Source organism: Protomyctophum parallelum (assembly GCF_964188405.1).
Source record: "Protomyctophum parallelum genome assembly, chromosome: 7".
Lineage (NCBI taxonomy): Eukaryota > Metazoa > Chordata > Actinopteri > Myctophiformes > Myctophidae > Protomyctophum > Protomyctophum parallelum.
Window position 1 is genome coordinate 51,881,156 of NC_139705.1, and position 25,031 is coordinate 51,906,186.

General features: G+C 46.8%; 1 protein-coding gene across 1 annotated transcript in view; it reads left to right on the forward strand.

The window, feature by feature from the left end:
* pard6b (par-6 partitioning defective 6 homolog beta (C. elegans)) overlaps positions 1-22,247 on the forward strand; it is a gene marked incomplete at its 3' end in the record, with an annotated part of 88,726 nt that extends 66,479 nt beyond the window's left edge. Inside the window, exons 3-4 of the mRNA XM_083769896.1 lie at positions 16,554-16,870; positions 21,273-22,247. Of these exons, the coding sequence (XP_083626022.1) occupies positions 16,554-16,870; positions 21,273-22,247 (1,292 nt within the window). The remainder of the gene's footprint in view (positions 1-16,553; positions 16,871-21,272) is intronic.
* Between the last annotated feature and the right edge of the window lie 2,784 nt (positions 22,248-25,031).

Consider the following 25,031-nt stretch of genomic DNA (forward strand, 5'->3'; position numbering starts at 1 on the left):
ACAATAAGGTGCATTGGGTGTTAAATGCAGCAGGTCTGACAATAAGGTGCATTGGGTGTTAAATGCAGCAGGTCTGACAATAAGGTGCATTGGGTGTTAAATGCAGCAGGTCTGACAATAAGGTGCATTGGGTTTTAAATGCAGCAGGTCTGACAATAAGGTGCATTGGGTTTTAAATGCAGCAGGTCTGACAATAAGGTGCATTGTGTGTTAAATGCAGCAGGTCTGACAATAAGGTGCATTGGGTGTTAAATGCAGCAGGTCTGACAATAAGGTGCATTGGGTGTTAAATGCAGCAGGTCAGACAATAAGGTGCATTGGGTGTTAAATGCAGGTCTGACAATAAGGTGCATTGGGTGTTAAATGCAGCAGGTCTGACAATAAGGTGCATTGGGTGTTAAATGCAGGTCAGACAATAAGGTGCATTGGGTGTTAAATGCAGGTCTGACAATAAGGTGCATTGGGTGTTAAATGCAGCAGGTCAGACAATAAGGTGCATTGGGTGTTAAATGCAGGTCTGACAATAAGGTGCATTGGGTGTTAAATGCAGCAGGTCAGACAATAAGGTGCATTGGGTGTTAAATGCAGGTCAGACAATAAGGTGCATTGGGTGTTAAATGCAGGTCTGACAATAAGGTGCATTGGGTGTTAAATGCAGCAGGTCAGACAATAAGGTGCATTGGGTGTTAAATGCAGGTCAGACAATAAGGTGCATTGGGTGTTAAATGCAGGTCTGACAATAAGGTGCATTGGGTGTTAAATGCAGCAGGTCTGACAATAAGGTGCATTGGGTGTTAAATGCAGCAGGTCAGACAATAAGGTGCATTGGGTGTTAAATGCAGGTCTGACAATAAGGTGCATTGGGTGTTAAATGCAGCAGGTCAGACAATAAGGTGCATTGGGTGTTAAATGCAGGTCAGACAATAAGGTGCATTGGGTGTTAAATGCAGCAGGTCAGACAATAAGGTGCATTGGGTGTTAAATGCAGGTCTGACAATAAGGTGCATTGGGTGTTAAATGCAGCAGGTCAGACAATAAGGTGCATTGGGTGTTAAATGCAGCAGGTCTGACAATAAGGTGCATTGGGTGTTAAATGCAGGTCTGACAATAAGGTGCATTGGGTGTTAAATGCAGGTCTGACAATAAGGTGCATTGGGTGTTAAATGCAGCAGGTCAGACAATAAGGTGCATTGGGTGTTAAATGCAGCAGGTCTGACAATAAGGTGCATTGGGTGTTAAATGCAGCAGGTCTGACAATAAGGTGCATTGGGTGTTAAATGCAGGTCTGACAATAAGGTGCATTGGGTGTTAAATGCAGCAGGTCTGACAATAAGGTGCATTGGGTGTTAAATGCAGGTCTGACAATAAGGAGCATTGGGTGTTAAATGCAGCAGGTCTGACAATAAGGAGCATTAGGTGTTAAATGCAGCAGGTCTGACAATAAGGTGCATTGGGTGTTAAATGCAGGTCTGACAATAAGGTGCATTGGGTGTTAAATGCAGCAGGTCTGACAATAAGGTGCATTGGGTTTTAAATGCAGCAGGTCTGACAATAAGGTGCATTGGGTGTTAAATGCAGCAGGTCTGACAATAAGGTGCATTGGGTGTTAAATGCAGGTCAGACAATAAGGAGCATTGGGTGTTAAATGCAGGTCTGACAATAAGGTGCATTGGGTGTTAAATGCAGGTCTGACAATAAGGTGCATTGGGTGTTAAATGCAGGTCTGACAATAAGGTGCATTGGGTGTTAAATGCAGCAGGTCTGACAATAAGGTGCATTGGGTGTTAAATGCAGGTCTGACAATAAGGTGCATTGGGTGTTAAATGCAGCAGGTCTGGCAATAAGGAGCATTGGGTGTTAAATGCAGCAGGTCTGACAATAAGGTGCATTGGGTGTTAAATGCAGCAGGTCTGACAATAAGGTGCATTGGGTGTTAAATGCAGCAGGTCTGACAATAAGGTGCATTGGGTGTTAAATGCAGCAGGTCTGACAATAAGGTGCATTGGGTGTTAAATGCAGCAGGTCTGACAATAAGGTGCATTGGGTGTTAAATGCAGCAGGTCTGACAATAAGGTGCATTGGGTGTTAAATGCAGCAGGTCTGACAATAAGGTGCATTGGGTTTTAAATGCAGCAGGTCTGACAATAAGGTGCATTGGGTGTTAAATGCAGGTCATGACAATAAGGTGCATTGGGTGTTAAATGCAGGTCATGACAATAAGGTGCATTGGGTGGGTAGTTGTTTCCGACAGACCAAGAGTCCGACAGTCAATAGTCCGACTCCCTACCCCAAACACTAGCCTAAATCTATATTTGCACGCCAACGCAGGTGATTTGTAACCTGCAGCACGGATGATTGGCATGTCGGATAAGCGTCTGCTCTGCACCCCCTACCCATAAAACCTGAGGTAATGTCACAGATTTACACAAATGAATGAACTCAAGGAGGAAGGGAGTTTGGAACAACATTTAAAGATGGAGTACGTATAGCGTCTAGATGACGAATCTTCACCAGACAAAAACGTTGCCTGAATTGTATGCTTATTGTTTACCTTTATGCCTGATGACGGCACACTTCTCCAGGGGAATAATCATGGCGACTTTAAAATCGTTATAGGGTCGTTTCTATCCCAGAATGCCTCTGTAACCGTGGGTTATAATTATAATTGGCTATCATGGACCGTCCCACACAGCTGCAGCGTCAGCAATAATACGCTCTATAGCTAATATTGATCATTACAACCAGTGATTTATTTAGCTGACATCCAGTTGGTGTTGTTTTTAAGACTGCCAGTGCGTGCGTGTGTGCGTGGCTGTGTGCGTGCGTGCGTGCGTGCCTCTCTATGAACCTGAATAATATAATCTGCAGAAGAAGGGCTGTGGAATAAAGGAATGTTTTTGTTTAGTTTTTGGCTTCATGCCTTTTATCGATAGTTACAGTGAAGACGGACAGGAGAGAGAGAGAGAGAGAGAGAGAGAAGGGGAGAGACATGCAGTAAAGGTCGTCATGAACGGGACTCGAACGCCGATCTACAAGCTCTCAACGCGTCGCAGTTGAGAGCTTGTAGATCGGCTATTTTCCGGGCGCGACCCCCGCACACGTTGGCTATACTGGAGATGCGGCGATGACATGGATTAATAAAGAAACTCTTCAAGAAACTTTCAATGCAAAAATGCTGCGTTCAAGATGAGGAGAGTTCAGGAAAAGATTATCGGGTATGGCATGGAAAGGAAAGGGCAATCTTTCACCTTCCAATGTATATTTGCACGTGACTTCACAGGTGCTGGGAGTGAACCTAACCTAACAGAAACATAACAGATGGATGTCCAGTCTGAAATCCAGTTTTGGTGTATTTATTGAGCAGAAGTGAGCAGTTGAAATGAACATACCAGTGAAGTTATTGTAGTTTGGCTGTCTCTGTTCTGCTGCCTCTGGTCAGAAGCGGTGTGCTCCCACCGTCCCCTCCTGTGTCCTATCGGATCTGATTAGTGCACCTGAGTGACCCTCTAAATACACACCCAGTGCTGTCAAATCTAACGCCCGCCGCCAAGTGTTCAAAAAACATATGCCAACCTAACCAATAATACAGCACCATCATAATGGCATTTCTTTCACCATGTAGTAAACGCTGTATTCGTGTTCTGAAGAGGACAGTTGCTTTACAGACATGTAAAAGGGCAGGGGCTGAAGCCCCCTTTGATGTCTATGTGTAGGGTGTACACACATGTACGTACTGTACGTAATATACTGTAACTGTACGCACCGGGCTAGCCTATGGGAATGTCTCTAATCAATTAAACATAGAGCCCTGCTTCTCATCTCTAATATACTGTAACTGTACGCACCGGGCTAGCCTATGGGAATGTCTCTAATCAATTAAACATAGAGCCCTGCTTCTCATCTCTAACCAGTTATAATGTGATTGGTTGTCAGGGTCTCAGGTTCCTCGGCCCTGCAAAACATCACTATGTGCGTGCGTGCGTGTGTGCGTGTGTGCGTGCCCCTGGCCTGTGTGTGTGTGTGTGTGTGTGTGTGTACACATACAGCACTGTTTGCTGCTGGCTGGAACACTCACTGTGTCTTTGCAGTGTCTGTGCGCCCTGCAGCATCTGTGTGTGTGTGTGTGTGTGTGTGTGTGTGTGTGTGTGTGTGTGTGTGTGTGTGTGTGTGTGTGTGTGTGTGTGTGTGTGTGTGTGTGTGTGTGTGTGTGTGTGTGTGTGTGTGTGTGTGTGTGTGTGTGTGTGTGTGTGTGCGCGCTGTGCGTGGCCCCCAGGGACCTCTCTGTCCTCTCGTGCCAACTCTTTGAGTGTGTTGTGAGGTCGGTCTCTTTCATATCGCCGATGGAGGGATGATGATAGGCCGAGTGAAAAGAAGACCAGAAGAGAGAGAGTGTGTGTGTGTGTGTGTGTGTGTGTGTGTGTGTGTGTGTGTGTGGATGACTCGCAACGTTTTAAGAACATTGTGCATGCTAGTCATGTGTGTATTGTGTTCATTTGACTGATACTGAAATGTTTGAAAAGTCAAAAAACTAAACTATAACCTAGTCCTCCTAATGCAGAGCAGAATGGGTTCTCTAACTAAACTAAACTATAACCTAGTCCTCCTAATAATACAGAGCAGAATGGGTTCTCTAAACTAAACTAAACTATAACCTAGTCCTCCTAATACAGAGCAGAATGGGTTCTCTAACTAAACTAAACTATAACCTAGTCCTCCTAATAATACAGAGCAGAATGGGTTCTCTAACTAAACTAAACTATAACCTAGTCCTCCTAATAATACAGAGCAGAATGGGTTCTCTAAACTAAACTAAACTATAACCTAGTCCTCCTAATAATACAGAGCAGAATGGGTTCTCTAACTAAACTAAACTATAACCTAGTCCTCCTAATAATACAGAGCAGAATGGGTTCTCTAACTAAACTAAACTATAACCTAGTCCTCCTAATAATACAGAGCAGAATGGGTTCTCTAACTAACCTAAACTATAACCTAGTCCTCCTAATAATACAGAGCAGAATGGGTTCTCTAACTAAACTAAACTATAACCTAGTCCTCCTAATAATACAGAGCAGAATGGGTTCTCTAACTAAACTAAACTATAACCTAGTCCTCCTAATAATACAGAGCAGAATGGGTTCTCTAACTAACCTAAACTATAACCTAGTCCTCCTAATAATACAGAGCAGAATGGGTTCTCTAACTAAACTAAACTATAACCTAGTCCTCCTAATAATACAGAGCAGAATGGGTTCTCTAACTAAACTAAACTATAACCTAGTCCTCCTAATAATACAGAGCAGAATGGGTTCTCTAACTAAACTAAACTATAACCTAGTCCTCCTAATAATACAGAGCAGAATGGGTTCTCTAACTAAACTAAACTATAACCTAGTCCTCCTAATAATACAGAGCAGAATGGGTTCTCTAAACTAAACTAAACTATAACCTAGTCCTCCTAATAATACAGAGCAGAATGGGTTCTCTAACTAAACTAAACTATAACCTAGTCCTCCTAATAATACAGAGCAGAATGGGTTCTCTAAACTAAACTAAACTATAACCTAGTCCTCCTAATAATACAGAGCAGAATGGGTTCTCTAACTAAACTAAACTATAACCTAGTCCTCCTAATAATACAGAGCAGAATGGGTTCTCTAAACTAAACTAAACTATAACCTAGTCCTCCTAATAATACAGAGCAGAATGGGTTCTCTAAACTAAACTAAACTATAACCTAGTCCTCCTAATACAGAGCAGAATGGGTTCTCTAAACTAAACTAAACTATAACCTAGTCCTCCTAATACAGAGCAGAATGGGTTCTCTAAACTAAACTAAACTATAACCTAGTCCTCCTAATAATACAGAGCAGAATGGGTTCTCTAACTAACCTAAACTATAACCTAGTCCTCCTAATAATACAGAGCAGAATGGGTTCTCTAACTAAACTAAACTATAACCTAGTCCTCCTAATAATACAGAGCAGAATGGGTTCTCTAAACTAAACTAAACTATAACCTAGTCCTCCTAATAATACAGAGCAGAATGGGTTCTCTAACTAAACTAAACTATAACCTAGTCCTCCTAATAATACAGAGCAGAATGGGTTCTCTAAACTAAACTAAACTATAACCTAGTCCTCCTAATAATACAGAGCAGAATGGGTTCTCTAAACTAAACTAAACTATAACCTAGTCCTCCTAATAATACAGAGCAGAATGGGTTCTCTAAACTAAACTAAACTATAACCTAGTCCTCCTAATAATACAGAGCAGAATGGGTTCTCTAACTAAACTAAACTATAACCTAGTCCTCCTAATAATACAGAGCAGAATGGGTTCTCTAACTAAACTAAACTATAACCTAGTCCTCCTAATAATACAGAGCAGAATGGGTTCTCTAACTAAACTAAACTAAACTATAACCTAGTCCTCCTAATAATACAGAGCAGAATGGGTTCTCTAAACTAAACTAAACTATAACCTAGTCCTCCTAATAATACAGAGCAGAATGGGTTCTCTAAACTAAACTAAACTATAACCTAGTCCTCCTAATAATACAGAGCAGAATGGGTTCTCTAACTAAACTAAACTATAACCTAGTCCTCCTAATACAGAGCAGAATGGGTTCTCTAACTAAACTAAACTATAACCTAGTCCTCCTAATAATACAGAGCAGAATGGGTTCTCTAAACTAAACTAAACTATAACCTAGTCCTCCTAATAATACAGAGCAGAATGGGTTCTCTAACTAAACTAAACTATAACCTAGTCCTCCTAATACAGAGCAGAATGGGTTCTCTAACCTAGTCCTCCTAATACAGAGCAGAATGGGTTCTCTAACCTAGTCCTCCTAATACAGAGCAGAATGGGTTCTCTAACCTAGTCCTCCTAATACAGAGCAGAATGGGTTCTCTTCTTCTGACTTCCGGGCCGCTTCCCTACTTGTTACTGATGATACTAATGAACCCATTTGGACCTGAGATTCTATACAAATGTCTCCTAAATACAGTCTTCTGAAAAACCTGTGTTTCTATGTCAGTCGTTCTCAAACCTTTTCATGTCAAGGACCTCCAAGATTATATGTAATTGGGACCCCCCCCTTCCCAAGAAGCAAAGATTTGAGTTAAAATCGTTCGCTCTGAAATAATATATGTTCAAAGATTTGTGCCACATTTTCACGATTTTTCAATAACAGCAGATCTACACTGGTTCTCAAACTTTACAATTTCACACCCAAAGTTTGCTTAAAAGGTCCGGGTCAGGGACCAAATGTTTAAATTGTTGCATTTAGATTTTGGTCCATTTAGTGTTCACACAGGACTTTGACTGTTACTGTACATACTGTACAGTAAGACTACATAAGACAAACACACTTGGAATGGGAAATAGAGGGGGAAATGGAATTAGTACATTCCAGGGGTCCCTAGCTGGAACAACATATTTTCAGATGGGGGTCGACGGCCAAATACAGATAGCTTTGGGGGTCCTTGACATGAAATACTGTGAGAACCACTGATACAGAAACATATATTTTTTTCAGAAGACATTTGTAGAATCTGATCTCAGGTCTAAATGGATTAACCCATTCTGACCGGGCACCCATTTTGGTGTCAGCATCATGTTATGCTTTAGCTATTGAAAAATAGCAGATCTACAAGCTCATATCGCGCCACCGAGTGGCGCGATACGAGCTTGTAGGTCTGCTATTTTTGAAAAATCGAAGAGCGACTGACATTTTTAGAATCTTATCTCAGGTCAGAATGGGTTCATCAGACCAGTGTGTGTCCAGTGGAAACCTCGTATGAATCTGATCTCAGGTCAGAATGGATTAATTGAAGTAGCACATGCATGGCCAGCTCAGTGGCCTTGTGGTTAGAGTGTCCGCCCCCCGAGACTGGGAGGTTGGGGGTTCGATCCCCGGCCGGGTCATACCAAAGACTGTAAAAATGGGACCCAGTGCCTCCCTGCTTGACACTCAGCATCAAGGGTTGGATTGGGGGGGTAAGTCCCTGCGACATACTAGCGTCATGTCCAGGGGGTGTACTTGTACATCAAGCTGCCTCACGCTACAGAAACAGGAGATAGGCTCCTGCCCTATGGGCCTCATGGCTACAGAAACAGGAGATAGGCTCCTGCCCTATGGGCCTCATGGCTACAGAAACAGGAGATAGGCTCCTGCCCCTATGGGCCTCATGGCTACAGAAACAGGAGATAGGCTCCTGCCCCTATGGGCCTCATGGCTACAGAAACAGGAGATAGGCTCCTTCTCCTATGGGCCTCATGGCTACAGAAACAGGAGATAGGCTCCTGCCCTATGGGCCTCATGGCTACAGAAACAGGAGATAGGCTCCTGTCCCTATGGGCCTCATGGCTACAGAAACAGGAGATAGGCTCCTGCCCCTATGGGCCTCATGGCTACAGAAACAGGAGATAGGCTCCTGTCCCTATGGGCCCCATGGCTACAGAAACAAGAGATAGGCTCCTGCCCCTATGGGCCTCATGGCTACAGAAACAGGAGATAGGCTCCTGCCCTATGGGCCTCATAGCTACAGAAACAGGAGATAGGCTCCTGCTCCTATGTGCCTCATGGCTACAGAAACAGGAGATAGGCTCCTGCCCTATGGGCCTCATGGCTACAGAAACAGGAGATAGGCTCCTGCCCTATGGGCCTCATAGCTACAGAAACAGGAGATAGGCTCCTGCTCCTATGTGCCTCATGGCTACAGAAACAGGAGATAGGCTCCTGCCCTATGGGCCTCATGGCTACAGAAACAGGAGATAGGCTCCTGCCCTATGGGCCTCATGGCTACAGAAACAGGAGATAGGCTCCTGCCCCTATGGGCCTCATGGCTACAGAAACAGGAGATAGGCTCCTGCCCCTATGGGCCTCATGGCTACAGAAACAGGAGATAGGCTCCTGCCCCTATGGGCCTCATGGCTACAGAAACAGGAGATAGACTCCTGCCCCTATGGGCCTCATGGCTACAGAAACAGGAGATAGGCTCCTGCCCCTATGGGCCTCATGGCTACAGAAACAGGAGATAGGCTCCTGCCCTATGGGCCTCATGGCTACAGAAACAGGAGATAGGCTTCTGCCCCTATGGGCCTCATGGCTACAGAAACAGGAGATAGGCTCCTGCCCCTATGGGCCTCATGGCTACAGAAACAGGAGATAGGCTCCTGCCCCTATGGGCCTCATGGCTACAGAAACAGGAGATCGGCTCCTGCCCCTATGGGCCTCATGGCTACAGAAACAGGAGATAGGCTCCTGCCCCTATGGGCCTCATGGCTACAGAAACAGGAGATAGGCTCCTGCCCTATGGGCCTCATGGCTACAGAAACAGGAGATAGGCTCCTGCCCTATGGGCCTCATGGCTACAGAAACAGGAGATAGGCTCCTGCCCTATGGGCCTCATGGCTACAGAAACAGGAGATAGGCTCCTGCCCTATGGGCCTCATGGCTACAGAAACAGGAGATAGGCTCCTGCCCCTATGGGCCTCATGGCTACAGAAACAGGAGATAGGCTCCTGCCCCTATGGGCCTCATGGCTACAGAAACAGGAGATAGACTCCTGCCCCTATGGGCCTCATGGCTACAGAAACAGGAGATAGGCTCCTGCCCCTATGGGCCTCATGGCTACAGAAACAGGAGATAGGCTCCTGCCCTATGGGCCTCATGGCTACAGAAACAGGAGATAGGCTTCTGCCCCTATGGGCCTCATGGCTACAGAAACAGGAGATAGGCTCCTGCCCCTATGGGCCTCATGGCTACAGAAACAGGAGATAGGCTCCTGCCCCTATGGGCCTCATGGCTACAGAAACAGGAGATCGGCTCCTGCCCCTATGGGCCTCATGGCTACAGAAACAGGAGATAGGCTCCTGCCCCTATGGGCCTCATGGCTACAGAAACAGGAGATAGGCTCCTGCCCTATGGGCCTCATGGCTACAGAAACAGGAGATAGGCTCCTGCCCTATGGGCCTCATGGCTACAGAAACAGGAGATAGGCTCCTGCCCTATGGGCCTCATGGCTACAGAAACAGGAGATAGGCTCCTGCCCTATGGGCCTCATGGCTACAGAAACAGGAGATAGGCTCCTGCCCTATGGGCCTCATGGCTACAGAAACAGGAGATAGGCTCCTGCCCCTATGGGCCTCATGGCTACAGAAACAGGAGATAGGCTCCTGCCCCTATGGGCCTCATGGTTACAGAAACAGGAGATAGGCTCCTGCCCTATGGGCCTCATGGCTACAGAAACAGGAGATAGGCTCCTGCCCCTATGGGCCTCATGGCTACAGAAACAGGAGATAGGCTCCTGCCCCTATGGGCCTCATGGCTACAGAAACAGGAGATAGGCTCCTGCCCTATGGGCCTCATGGCTACAGAAACAGGAGATAGGCTCCTGCCCTATGGGCCTCATGGCTCGGCAAGGCTACTTACTACTTATATATATAATATATAGAGCTGGGACTCGATTAAAACAATTAATCTAATTAATCAGAGGCTTTGCGATTAATTAATCTAGATTAATCGCATTTTAATCGCATATGAATATTCAACCAGAGAACAGCGAGAAACCTTTTTTTTTAATGTTTTTGGGTATCCCAGTGAATCAACGAATAGTGACTACAGGATACCACTCATTTTCAACATTTTACTGTCATTAATATACCTGTTATGGAAATAATAATAAAAAGTCACCCCATTCTGTGTTGCCTAGAACTGGAGGTCTGAAAAAAAAAATTAGTAACAGTAACAAGTACATCTCAGTGACATCACAAAGCTGTACTTACTTCATATTGTTACTGTTTTTTGTCAGACCTCCAGTTCTAGGCAACACAAAATGGGGTGACTTTTTATTATTTCCAGTTTTCAGTACTATAGAAAAGCGCCCAGTGAGAAACGTTCCGCGGTGAAAGAAAAGGTGCGATTAATTTATCTGTAGTTAATCGCGATTAATTTTTCTGTAGTTAATTAATCTAAATTAATCGCAATTAGTCCCGGCCCTAATAATATATATATATATATATATATACATTTCTTCATTCAATATATTTTTAGGGGCATGTCATGTGGTCTACATGCACAGCCTTTGTGATCTACTGGTAGATCTACCCCCTCTGGTCCAGAGGTTAATCCTTCTAGGCTGCTGTCCCTGTGTTCTTCGTGCGGTCGGTCTGCTGTCCCTGTGTTCTTCGTGCGGTCGGTCTGCTGTCCCTGTGTTCTTCGTGCGGTCGGTGGATGCCTGCAGTTGGCCCGAGGGCCACGGCGCCACGGCTGGACAAACGCGTCTGTAGTGAAGTAAAGTGAACTCTCATCCCATGGGAACTGAAATGTGAGAACCTCGCTCTTTTCCCCGCAGGACAATCGATCCTTTGTTTTGGATTTAGTTGGAGCGTAGCGGTTGGGAGGGTGTGTGTGTGTGTGTGTGTGTGTGTGTGTGTGTGTGTGTGTGTGTGTGTGTGTGTGTGTGTGTGTGTGTGTGTGTGTGTGTGTGTGTGTGTGTGTGTGTGTGTGTGTGTGTGTGTGTGTGTGTGTGTGTGTGTGTGTGTGTGTGTGTGTGTGTGTGGGGGGGGGGGGTGTCTACCTGACCTGTCAGAACCTGAGAAATGGAATCCTCATCCTCCACCTGAGTGGATGTGTTTTTCCGGATTGCACAAGCATGCACACACACACACACACACACACACACACACACACACACACACACACACAGATGCACACACACACACACACACACACACACACACACACACACACACACACACACACACACACACACAAAGACAGATTAAGTAAATTAAATATAATAAAAAGACATGGGCGACAGCGTTAATGTTTACTCATTGGCACATGCCTGCAGTTACCTATTAAGACTTAAAGAGTGCCATGGTCCAATCATGTCTCTGTTTGAGCCATGGTCCAATCAGGTCTCTGTTTGAGCCATGGTCCAATCATGTCTCTGTTTGAGCCATGGTCCAATCATGTCTCTGTTTGAGCCATGGTCCAATCATGTCTCTGTTTGAGCCATGGTCCAATCACGTCTCTGTTTGAGCTATAGCTGGCCAACCTTTGATCTACAGCTGAGATGAAGTCTATTGTCTCACGTCTGCCTCCTAGTGGACAGACTGGACACTGCAGCAGCAAAGCCTTTACTAAAACTATCCTATGGGGAGACCTCAGCTATAATGTCGGTGGTGTCAGGTGGGTCTATCCTATGGGGAGACCTCAGCTAGTGTCGGTGGTGTCAGGTGGGTCTATCCTATGGGGAGACCTCAGCTATAGTGTCGGTGGTGTCGGGTGGGTCTATCCTATGGGGAGACCTCAGCTAGTGTCGGTGGTGTCAGGTGGGTCTATCCTACAGGGAGACCTCAGCTATAATGTTGGTGGTGTCGGGTGGGTCTCTGCTAGCTTGCGGAGTTAGTTCAGTCAGATATACTCGAGGGGTTTCATGTCGTGCTCAAGGGCGCGTACATATACTCGAGGGGTTAATATGCTGCATTACCATGTGTGTGTATTCAGTGTGTGCAAGACCCACATGTCATTCGCTGACGTGGCAGTCAGCTGAGCAATTGGGCGGGGTATTTAAGCTCACCTAGACTGCTTGCTTCTTCCTGCCTTCCTTCTGCATCTGGTTGTTGTTATGTGATGTTTGCTCACACCACCACCCCAGCACCACCGATGGGCTCTGTTATTAGTTCTGTTTGCTCCCACCACCACCCCAGCACCACCGGGGGGCTGTTATTAGTTCTGTTTGCTCCAAGCACCACCACCCCAGCACCACCGGTGGGCTCTGTTATTAGTTCTGTTTGCTCCACCACCACCACCCCAGCACCACCGGGGGGCTGTTATTAGTTCTGTTTGTTCCACCACCACCACCCCAGCACCACCGTTGGGCTCTGTTATTAGTTCTGTTTGCTCCCAGCACCACCCCAGCACCACCGTTGGGCTCTGTTATTAGTTCTGTTTGCTCCCACCGCCACCCCAGCACCACCGGGGGTCTGTGTTTTTAGTTCTGTTTGCTCCCAGCACCACCCCAGCACCACCGATGGGCTCTGTTATTAGTTCTGTTTGCTCCCAGCACCACCCCAGCACCACCGTTGGGCTCTGTTATTAGTTCTGTTTGCTCCACCACCACCCCAGCACCACCGGGGGGCTGTTATTAGTTCTGTTTGCTCCACCACCACCACCCCAGCACCACCGGTGGGCTCTGTTATTAGTTCTGTTTGCTCCCAGCACCACCCCAGCACCACCGGTGGGCTCTGTTATTAGTTCTGTTTGCTCCACCACCACCCCAGCACCACCGGTGGGCTCTGTTATTAGTTCTGTTTGCTCCCAGCACCACCCCAGCACCACCGGGGGGCTCTGTTATTAGTTCTGTTTGCTCCACCACCACCCCAGCACCACCGGTGGGCTCTGTTATTAGTTCTGTTTGCTCCACCACCACCCCAGCACCACCGGTGGGCTCTGTTATTAGTTCTGTTTGCTCCACCACCACCCCAGCACCACCGGTGGGCTCTGTTATTAGTTCTGTTTGCTCCACCACCACCCCAGCACCACCGGTGGGCTCTGTTATTAGTTCTGTTTGCTCCACCACCACCCCAGCACCACCGGTGGGCTCTGTTATTAGTTCTGTTTGCTCCACCACCACCCCAGCACCACCGGTGGGCTCTGTTATTAGTTCTGTTTGCTCCACCACCACCCCAGCACCACCGGTGGGCTCTGTTATTAGTTCTGTTTGCTCCACCACCCCAGCACCACCGGGGGGCTCTGTTATTTATGTTCCCCATGGGGGGGGGGGTGGGGTTGTTATTGTATATCTATCTAAAAATGTAGCACAGCCGAACGCCAAGATAAAATATCATATGCACACTTGTATTCTCATAAATAAATGTATTCTCAATAAATATTGGTTAAATCTATCCGTGAGTTATCTGACTGAACAAGAATAATTTAAAATTTCAACCATAAGAACTAAGCGAACCATGCTAGAGTTACATTAACTAAGCGAACCATGCTAGAGTTACATTAACTAAGTGAACCATGCTAGAGTTACATTAACTAAGTGAACCATGCTAGAGTTACATTAACTAAGGGAACCATGCTAGAGTTACATTAACTAAGCGAACCATGCTAGAGTTACATTAACTAAGCGAACCATGCTAGAGTTACATTAACTAAGTGAACCATGCTAGAGTTACATTAACTAAGCGAACCATGCTAGAGTTACATTAACTAAGTGAACCATGCTAGAGTTACATTAACTAAGTGAACCATGCTAGAGTTACATTAACTAAGTGAACCATGCTAGAGTTACATTAACTAAGCGAACCATGCTAGAGTTACATTAACTAAGCGAACCATGCTAGAGTTACATTAACTAAGCGAACCATGCTAGAGTTACATTAACTAAGTGAACCATGCTAGAGTTACATTAACTAAGCGAACCATGCTAGAGTTACATTAACTAAGCGAACCATGCTAGAGTTACATTAACTAAGTGAACCATGCTAGAGTTACATTAACTAAGCGAACCATGCTAGAGTTACATTAACTAAGTGAACCATGCTAGAGTTACATTAACTAAGTGAACCATGCTAGAGTTACATTAACTAAGCGAACCATGCTAGAGTTACATTAACTAAGTGAACCATGCTAGAGTTACATTAACTAAGTGAACCATGCTAGAGTTACATTAACTAAGCGAACCATGCTAGAGTTACATTAACTAAGTGAACCATGCTAGAGTTACATTAACTAAGTGAACCATGCTAGAGTTACATTAACTAAGTGAACCATGCTAGAGTTACATTAACTAAGTGAACCATGCTAGAGTTACATTAACTAAGTGAACCATGCTAGAGTTACATTAACTAAGTGAACCATGCTAGAGTTACATTAACTAAGTGAACCATGCTAGAGTTACATTAACTAAGTGAACCATGCTAGAGTTACATTAACTAAGTGAACCATGCTAGAGTTACATTAACTAAGTGAACCATGCTAGAGTTACATTAACTAAGCGAACCATGCTAGAGTTACATTAACTAAGTGAACCATGCTAGAGTTACATTAACTAAGCGAACCATGCTAGAGTTACATTCAAAACAACAACAGCAAACAAAGGGATGGACTAATCAATAAAGAATGAGTGCAAGAATGAGCAATCAAAGAGTAACAAAAAGTAGCAACAAAGTTAGTAAAACTTTTTGTGATCAGCTTCACAGTATGTTAATGTTCCATAATATATATATATATATATAACACCGTTTAGTGCAAGAATGTGCAATCGTTGTTCAGGCTATGTTCCACACAGCAGATTTAGTGTAACCCATTCTAGACGTGGGAAACACCTTTTGGTGTTTTAAGCAGTATGTTATAATTTAGCTATTGAAAAAAATAGCAGATCTACAAGCTCATGGCGCGGCACAGAGTGCCGCCCTACGAGCTTGTAGATCTGCTATTTTTGACAAATCGTGAAAATGTGGTGCAAATCTTATTTTTTCAGAGTGAACGTGTTTTTCTAAACTCAAATCTTGGCTTCCGAGGGGGGGGTCCCTCCCTGGAACAACATATTTTCAGATGGGGGGGGTCGTCGGCCATGCAATTACATAATAATTTTAGGGGGTCCTTGACATGAAAATGTTTGAGAACGACTGACATTAGAAACATGAGGTTTTTCAGAAAACCGTCAGGATTTTAGAATTCCTTTTTGTAGAATCGTCCTCAGGTCGAAATGGGTTAGAAAAGGTGCAATTTGAGCATGATAGTGCGAGAGGAGGGCGAGGAGGGGGGCCGGGGGGGGGGGGGGATGGGGGGGGGTCTCTGTGTGTTCAGAGTAGACATCCTCCAGGTTAGACTCCAGGCTCAAAGCTGCTGAGAAGCAGAGTTCCTTGTTCCTGTTCTTTGTATAAGTATGTGTGATGAAACTCCATGTCAGGCCTGGAGGATAATGACTCTATGTGTTATTTATCAGCTCTGAATGCTAGTGCTAATTGGACATTAATTAATGAGCGTCTACTAATGCATGTCCTCTCCATCTCTCTTTTCTCTTCTTTTCCGTCTGTCACTTCCATGTTTCCACATCTCTTCCTCCTCATTCCACTCCATTACTCCCCTCCCCTCCCCTCCCCTCCCCTCCCCTCCCCTCCCCTCCCCTCCCCTCCCCTCCCCTCCCCTCCTCTCTCTCTTCCTCCTCTCTCTCTCTTCTCCTCCTCCTCTCTCTCTCTCTCTCTCTTCCTCCTCTCTCTCTCTTCTCCTCCTCCTCTCTCTCTCTCTCTCTCTTCTCCTCCTCCTCTTCTGTCTCTCTTCCTCCTCTCTCTCTCTTCTCCTCCTCTCTCTCTCTCTCTGCCTTCCTCCTCTCTCTCTCTCTCTTCTCTCTCTCTCTCCCCCCTCCCCTCCTCTCCTCCTCTTCCTCCTCTCTCCATCTCCCCCCTCCCCTCCTCTTCTCTCTCTCCTCCTCCTCCTCTCCCCCCCCCCCCCCCTCTCCACTCCTCTTCTCCTCCCCACCCCCCTCTCCCCTCCTCCTCCTCCTCCTCCCCCCTCCCCACAGAGGAGGCGGACTACTCTGCGTTCGGCACCGACTCCCTGACCCGGCAGAAGAAGAACCGTACGGTGGTTCTGGCGGCGGCCGTCCTCCTGCGGCCGGGCGGGGGGGACGGCGTGGGGGGAGGGCGGTTCCGGAAGCCCCCCGCCGTGCTGATCTCGCTGCCGCGCGACTTCCGCCCCGTGTCGTCCATCATCGACGTGGACATCCTGCCCGAGACGCACCGCCGCGTGCGCCTCTACAAGCACGGACAGGAGAAACCGCTGGGCTTCTACATCCGGGACGGATCCTCGGTGCGCGTCACGCCGCAAGGCCTGGAGAAGGTAGGCCCGCCATCTTTTCTTTATTTTAAACCCATTCTGACCTGAGATCAGATTCATACGAGGTTTCCGCCGGACACACACTGGTCTGATGAACCCATTCTGACCTGAGATCAGATTAAAAAAATGTCAGTCGCTCTTCGATTTTTCAAAAATAGCAGACCTACAAGCTCGTATCGCGCCACTCGGTGGCGCGATATGAGCTTGTAGATCTGCTATTTTTGAAAAGCTAAAGCATAACATGATGCTGACACCAAAATGGGTGCCCGGTCAGAATGGGTTAATATATGTTTATTGGTAGTAGGTTTCAACAATTTAGTACAGTTTGAACATACTTTTTTATTTTTTCATTTTCTCCCTCACCCCATCCCTCCCCCCACAGTTATCGTCATCATTAAAACAATATAAAAAATAACATTAATAATTTAGTACAGACATACAAAAATAACAACCATGCATATTTGACATAAAAATTATAATTTAAGCACAGATAAAAAAAACAATATAAATAACAAAAAAGAAAAGAAAAGAAAAGAAAATAAATACAATACAATTATGAGTTGGGTTATTCGAGTTCAAAAGATAGTCACAAGTTATGTTGGAAAAGATTGTGTTGGGAACGTTGTCATACAGCACCCTCTATACACAGTTCTATCGTTATGAGGAAGCAAAAAACACACATAGTATTGATTCATTTAGTCTGTCAGATTCTCAAAGTAGGTCATAAATGGCTGCCAGCTAGAAAAGAGCCTTTCTGTTGAACCTCTAATTGTAAACTTTAGGCCCCCGGTATCTTCATCTCTATCTGTGTCTCTACCAGGTCCCTGGTATCTTCATCTCTATCTGTGTGTCTACCAGGTCCCTGGTATCTTCATCTCTCTCTGTGTGTCTACCAGGTCCCTGGTATCTTCATCTCTATCTGTGTCTCTACCAGGTCCCTGGTATCTTCATCTCTCTCTGTGTCTCTACCAGGTCCCTGGTATCTTCATCTCTATCTGTGTCTCTACCAGGTTATCTTCATCTCTCTCTGTGTGTCCACCAGGTCCCCGGTATCTTCATCTCTCTCTGTGTGTCCACCAGGTTATCTTCATCTCTCTCTGTGTGTCTACCAGGTATCTTCATCTCTCTCTGTGTCTCTACCAGGTTATCTTCATCTCTATCTGTGTGTCTACCAGGTCCCCGGTATCTTCATCTCTCTCTGTGTCTCTACCAGGTCCCCGGTATCTTCATCTCTCTCTGTGTCTCTACCAGGTCCCCGGTATCTTCATCTCTATCTGTGTCTCTACCAGGTCCCTGGTATCTTCATCTCTATCTGTGTGTCCACCAGGTCCCCGGTATCTTCATCTCTATCTGTGTCTCTACCAGGTCCCTGGTATCTTCATCTCTCTCTGTGTGTCTACCAGGTCCCTGGTATCTTCATCTCTCTCTGTGTGTCTACCAGGTCCCTGGTATCTTCATCTCTATCTGTGTGTCCACCAGGTCCCCGGTATCTTCATCTCTAGCTGTGTGTCCACCAGGTCCCCGGTATCTTCATCTCTATCTGTGTGTCTACCAGGTCCCTGGTATCTTCATCTCTCTCTGTGTCTCTACCAGGTCCCTGGTATCTTCATCTCTATCTGTGTGTCCACCAGGTCCCTGGTATCTTCATCTCTATCTGTGTGTCCACCAGGTCCCCGGTATCTTCATCTCTCTCTGTGTCTCTACCAGGTCCCCGGTATCTTCATCTCTATCTGTGTCTCTACCAGGTCCCTGGTATCTTCATCTCTCTCTGTGTCTCTACCAGGTCCCTGGTATCTTCATCTCTCTCTGTGTCTCTACCAGGTCCCTGGTATCTTCATCTCTCTCTGTGTCTCTACCAGGTCCCTGGTATCTTCATCTCTCTCTGTGTCTCTACCAGGTCCCTGGTATCTTCATCTCTATCTGTGTCTCTACCAGGTCCCTGGTATCTTCATCTCTCTCTGTGTCTCTACCAGGTCCCTGGTATCTTCATCTCTATCTGTGTCTCTACCAGGTCCCTGGTATCTTCATCTCTCTCTGTGTGTCCACCAGGTCCCTGGTATCTTCATCTCTCTCTGTGTCTCTACCAGGTCCCTGGTATCTTCATCTCTATCTGTGTTTCTACCAGGTCCCTGGTATCTTCATCTCTCTCTGTGTCTCTACCAGGTCCCTGGTATCTTCATCTCTATCTGTGTCTCTACCAGGTCCCTGGTATCTTCATCTCTCTCTGTGTCTCTACCAGGTCCCTGGTATCTTCATCTCTCTCTGTGTCTCTACCAGGTCCCCGGTATCTTCATCTCTCTCTGTGTCTCCACCAGGTCCCCGGTATCTTCATCTCTCTCTGTGTCTCTACCAGGTCCCTGGTATCTTCATCTCTCTCTGTGTCTCTACCAGGTTATCTTCATCTCTCTCTGTGTGTCCACCAGGTCCCCGGTATCTTCATCTCTCTCTGTGTCTCTACCAGGTTATCTTCATCTCTCTCTGTGTCTCTACCAGGTCCCTGGTATCTTCATCTCTCTCTGTGTCTCCATCAGGTCCCTGGTATCTTCATCTCTATCTGTGTCTCTACCAGGTCCCGGTATCTTCATCTCTCTCTGTGTCTCTACCAGGTTATCTTCATCTCTCTCTGTGTCTCTACCAGGTCCCTGGTATCTTCATCTCTCTCTGTGTCTCTACCAGGTCCCTGGTATCTTCATCTCTCTCTGTGTGTCTACCAGGTCCCTGGTATCTTCATCTCTCTCTGTGTGTCCACCAGGTCCCTGGTATCTTCATCTCTCTCTGTGTCTCTACCAGGTCCCCGGTATCTTCATCTCTCTCTGTGTCTCTACCAGGTTATCTTCATCTCTCTCTGTGTGTCTACCAGGTCCCTGGTATCTTCATCTCTCTCTGTGTGTCCACCAGGTCCCTGGTATCTTCATCTCTCTCTGTGTGTCTACCAGGTCCCTGGTATCTTCATCTCTCTCTGTGTGTCTACCAGGTCCCTGGTATCTTCATCTCTCTCTGTGTCTCTACCAGGTCCCTGGTATCTTCATCTCTCTCTGTGTCTCTACCAGGTCCCCGGTATCTTCATCTCTCTCTGTGTCTCTACCAGGTCCCTGGTATCTTCATCTCTCTCTGTGTGTCCACCAGGTCCCCGGTATCTTCATCTCTCTCTGTGTGTCCACCAGGTCCCTGGTATCTTCATCTCTCTCTGTTTCTCTACCAGGTCCCCGGTATCTTCATCTCTCTCTGTGTGTCCACCAGGTCCCTGGTATCTTCATCTCTCTCTGTGTCTCTACCAGGTCCCCGGTATCTTCATCTCTCTCTGTGTCTCTACCAGGTCCCCGGTATCTTCATCTCTCTCTGTGTGTCCACCAGGTCCCTGGTATCTTCATCTATATCTGTGTCTCTACCAGGTCCCTGGTATCTTCATCTCTCTCTGTGTCTCTACCAGGTCCCTGGTATCTTCATCTCTCTCTGTGTCTCCAACAGGTCCCTGGTATCTTCATCTCTATCTGTGTCTCTACCAGGTCCCGGTATCTTCATCTCTCTCTGTGTCTCTACCAGGTTATCTTCATCTCTCTCTGTGTCTCTACCAGGTCCCTGGTATCTTCATCTCTCTCTGTGTCTCTACCAGGTCCCTGGTATCTTCATCTCTCTCTGTGTGTCTACCAGGTCCCTGGTATCTTCATCTCTCTCTGTGTGTCCACCAGGTCCCTGGTATCTTCATCTCTCTCTGTGTCTCTACCAGGTCCCCGGTATCTTCATCTCTCTCTGTGTCTCTACCAGGTTATCTTCATCTCTCTCTGTGTGTCTACCAGGTCCCTGGTATCTTCATCTCTCTCTGTGTGTCCACCAGGTCCCTGGTATCTTCATCTCTCTCTGTGTGTCTACCAGGTCCCTGGTATCTTCATCTCTCTCTGTGTGTCTACCAGGTCCCTGGTATCTTCATCTCTCTCTGTGTCTCTACCAGGTCCCTGGTATCTTCATCTCTCTCTGTGTCTCTACCAGGTCCCCGGTATCTTCATCTCTCTCTGTGTCTCTACCAGGTCCCTGGTATCTTCATCTCTCTCTGTGTGTCCACCAGGTCCCCGGTATCTTCATCTCTCTCTGTGTGTCCACCAGGTCCCTGGTATCTTCATCTCTCTCTGTTTCTCTACCAGGTCCCCGGTATCTTCATCTCTCTCTGTGTGTCCACCAGGTCCCTGGTATCTTCATCTCTCTCTGTGTCTCTACCAGGTCCCCGGTATCTTCATCTCTCTCTGTGTCTCTACCAGGTCCCCGGTATCTTCATCTCTCTCTGTGTGTCCACCAGGTCCCTGGTATCTTCATCTCTCTCTGTGTCTCTACCAGGTCCCCGGTATCTTCATCTCTCTCTGTGTCTCTACCAGGTCCCTGGTATCTTCATCTCTCTCTGTGTGTCCACCAGGTCCCCGGTATCTTCATCTCCCGCATGGTGCCCGGCGGGCTGGCCGAGGGCACGGGGCTCCTGGCCGTCAACGACGAGGTCCTGGAGGTCAACGGCATCGAGGTGGCGGGCAAGTCCCTGGACCAGGTGACGGACATGATGATCGCCAACAGCCACAACCTCATCGTCACCGTGAAGCCGGCCAACCAGCGCAACAACGTGGTGCGGAGCGGCGGCGGGGGGAGGGAGGTGGGAGGAGCTACGACGACCACCACGGGAGGAGGAGGAGGGGGCGGAGCCGCGTCGGGCAGCTCGGGCCGCTCGTCGGACAGCGGCGCCTCCTACTACGGCGGCTACGCCTCGGCGGTACCGCCGCCGCCCGGCCCGCCCCACATCATCCAGAACTTCCACCCCTCCGAGGAGCTGGAGAGCGACGAGGAGGACGAGGACCTGGTCATCGAGGTGGGCGGCGAGGCCGAGCCCATCATCCCCCGCCCGGCCGTCGCCTCCACCGCGCTACCCGCCACTAGCTACAGCGCGCTACCGCCAGCCGCCACTAGCTACAGCGTGCTACCGCCAGCCGCCACTAGCTACAGCGCGCTACCGCCAGCCGCCACTAGCTACAGCGCGCTACCGCCGCCCGCCACTAGCTACAGCGTGCCCTCGATGGTGGTGGTCCCGCGCTACGAGCCGCACCTCGGCCTGCGCGGCGCCAACGCCACCGCCTCGTCCTCCTCCTCCCTCTCCGCCCTCTCGGTGGTCGATGCCCCCCACCACCACCATCACCACGCCAACGGGAGCCTCCTCATGCTGCCATTGGCCAGCGCCTCCAGCAGCATGGGGAGCCTCATGCTGCCATTGGCCAGCGCCTCCTCCAGCCTGGGGAGCCTGCAGGGCGGCGACGATGCCGCCACGCCCTCCCCGACACCGGACAGGAGCCTGGTGCTGGAGAGGAGGCGGAGTCTGGAGGAGGACGGGACTGTCATCACACTGTAGACTGGACACACACACGCACACACACACACGCGCGCGCACACACACACACACACACACACACACGCGCACACACACGCGCATACACACACACACACACGTGCACACACACACTCGCATACACACACTATATCAGTGGTTTTCAACCTTTCTAATGCCATGGCCCAATATTTATTCTGGATTCGAGCCACAGAACCACCGTCTGATGACATTTAGCCTCTCAGACCCATTAGAGCCACGGAACCACCATTTGATGACCTTTAGCCTCTCAGACCCATTAGAGCCACGGAACCACCATTTGATGACATTTAGCCTCTCAGACCCATTAGAGCCACGGAACCACCATTTAGCCTCTCAGACCCGACACTAAAGAATAGTTTCTTGTTGGATAAGACTTTTGCCCACAATAGATAACAGACAAAAGTTGATAAAAAAAATAACAATTCTACATTCTCAAATTGTGTAGACCTCTTGTAAAGTAAATAATGAAGATGTTTAACAATAATGTAACTCTGGAGAGTGGACCCAAATGGGTCCATTTGGTTTAATGTAACTCTGGAGAGTGGACCCAAATGGGTCCATTTGGTTTCATTTTAAAGATCTATAACAGTCCATTTGGTCCATCATTTAGCTGGGGACCGACAACCTGCAAGGACCACTGGTGGTCCCCGGACCATTGGTTGAAAACCACTGCACTACAACATATTTACACGAATACTGTATTTATACAGAGAGATATATACCGTACGATGTTCTTACAAATGAACACATTGAAAACTGGAGATGCATACGCCAGAGCCATAGAGTATAAGACAGAGTTACGCAAACTCCGTTTGTTCACTTCATGGGGCTTCAGTCCAATGGCGGCCCTCCTACATAGACTGTGGCTCAGGAGGTAGAGCAGGTCGTCCAATGTTCCGTGGGTCGGCGGTTCGAATCCCGGCTCCTCCTCCTCCTGTCTACATGTCGAAGTGTCCTTGGGCAAAGACACTGAACCCCAAATTGCTCTCGATGTGCTGGTTGGTACCTTGCATGGCTTCTGCTGCAATCGGTGTGTGAATGTGTGAATGTAATGCACAATCTATGTAAAGCGCCTTGGATAAAGGCGCAATATAAATGCACCATTTACCATTTACTTCTATTGAATGGGTGACAACCGGAAGTATTGAATAGGGGAACAACCGGAAGTTTTACGGAATGCATCGGGAGTCTATATGGGCTCGCCATGCGAGTACATGAAACACGTGACCACCGGGCTGTTTTTCTGCCCCCCCTCAATGTCGCAACTCTTCTATTAGATGGCTCTGGCGTACGCCATCATAAGAACTAAGGGCACACACCACTTCATGAATACACACGCATAATAACATTGAAACCTATCACACTGGAAACTTGGGGAGACATACAGTACATGTAACATACATGGAACATACATGGAACATACATGGGCATGAATACATCCATGTGGAGCATGTACAGGCCACTGAGGCCATCTATAGCACACGTCATGCCAACCGCAGCTGTGTGTGCAAGAAGCACAAAACCATGTTTTTTTCCTTCATATCTATATATCTTAACACGGCAAACAACAACCATTTACACATTAAATATGTAAACCCTGCTGGCCTGTGCACACACCTACAATACAACGCACCTCTCTCAATTAAGGTTTAACCCTGAACCCTGCATGCGTGACCAGATTTGACTGAGAGCCTGCCATCGCACAACCTCCAGCTTTTTTTTATCCAAAATGAGTTAATAGCACAGGCAGACTCTTCACATACTAGAGCATGTCTGAAATAAGAGCTGAAATCGAATATTATGTAAATATTAAATAAATGCTTAAACATGTAGCTATAGGTGTAATGTTAAGAGACCACAGAAGACATGTAAATATGAAATACATGCTTAAAGGACAACTTTAGTTTTTTTCAACCAAGGTTCATGTTTTAGGTTGTTATTAGAGAAAGTAAAAGATGAGTGTTAATTATTTTTCATTTGCTGCTTTCTTTCGTTTTAGGGATTTTAGCTGGTTTAACAGGGGGGCGGGGGCATTCGAACATGGGGCTAAATATGTATTTTTTTACTACATTTTATAGCGATTTATTTTATAGTCCTACTAGACCCCAAGAAATTATATTTGACTACAAAAGATCACGGGATCTACTGAATGTGACAAACTGGCATATTGAGCCTATGACACAGTGTGGCTTCCCCCCAGTAGGCTACCTTCACATTCAGTAGATCCTGTGATCTTTTGTGGCCAGATGTAATTTATTGGGGTCTAGTAAGACTATAGTAAATAAATAAAAAAGAATCTCCATAATATTTTGTAAATAAAGATGCATTTAGCCCCATGTTTGAATGGTGCCGTGTCATTAGTCAGAAGGTTCATTGTTCCGAAATTACTATCCCTATCTCTAACCCTAACCTAAACCTAACCGCAAGCACGGGAGCAGTGCATGTTCGGACTAACGGGACTTCGGATCTATGGGCAGTTCCCGTTTGAATGCCCCCGCCCCCCTGTCAAAAATAGCTAAAATCGCTAAAACAAAAGAAAGCAGCAAATGAAAAAAAATGAACACTCATCTGTTACTTTCTCTAATAACAACCTAAAACATGACCCTTGGTTGAAAAAAAACTAAAGTTGTCCTTTAAACATGTAGCTATAGGTGTAATGTTAAGAGACCTTTTCAAGCCTGTTTTCTCAACTCGCTGTTTCTCTGCCAGACATTACTCTATAAGCCATATCTCCAAAACTGGTGGGTCAAACTGAACAACCCAATA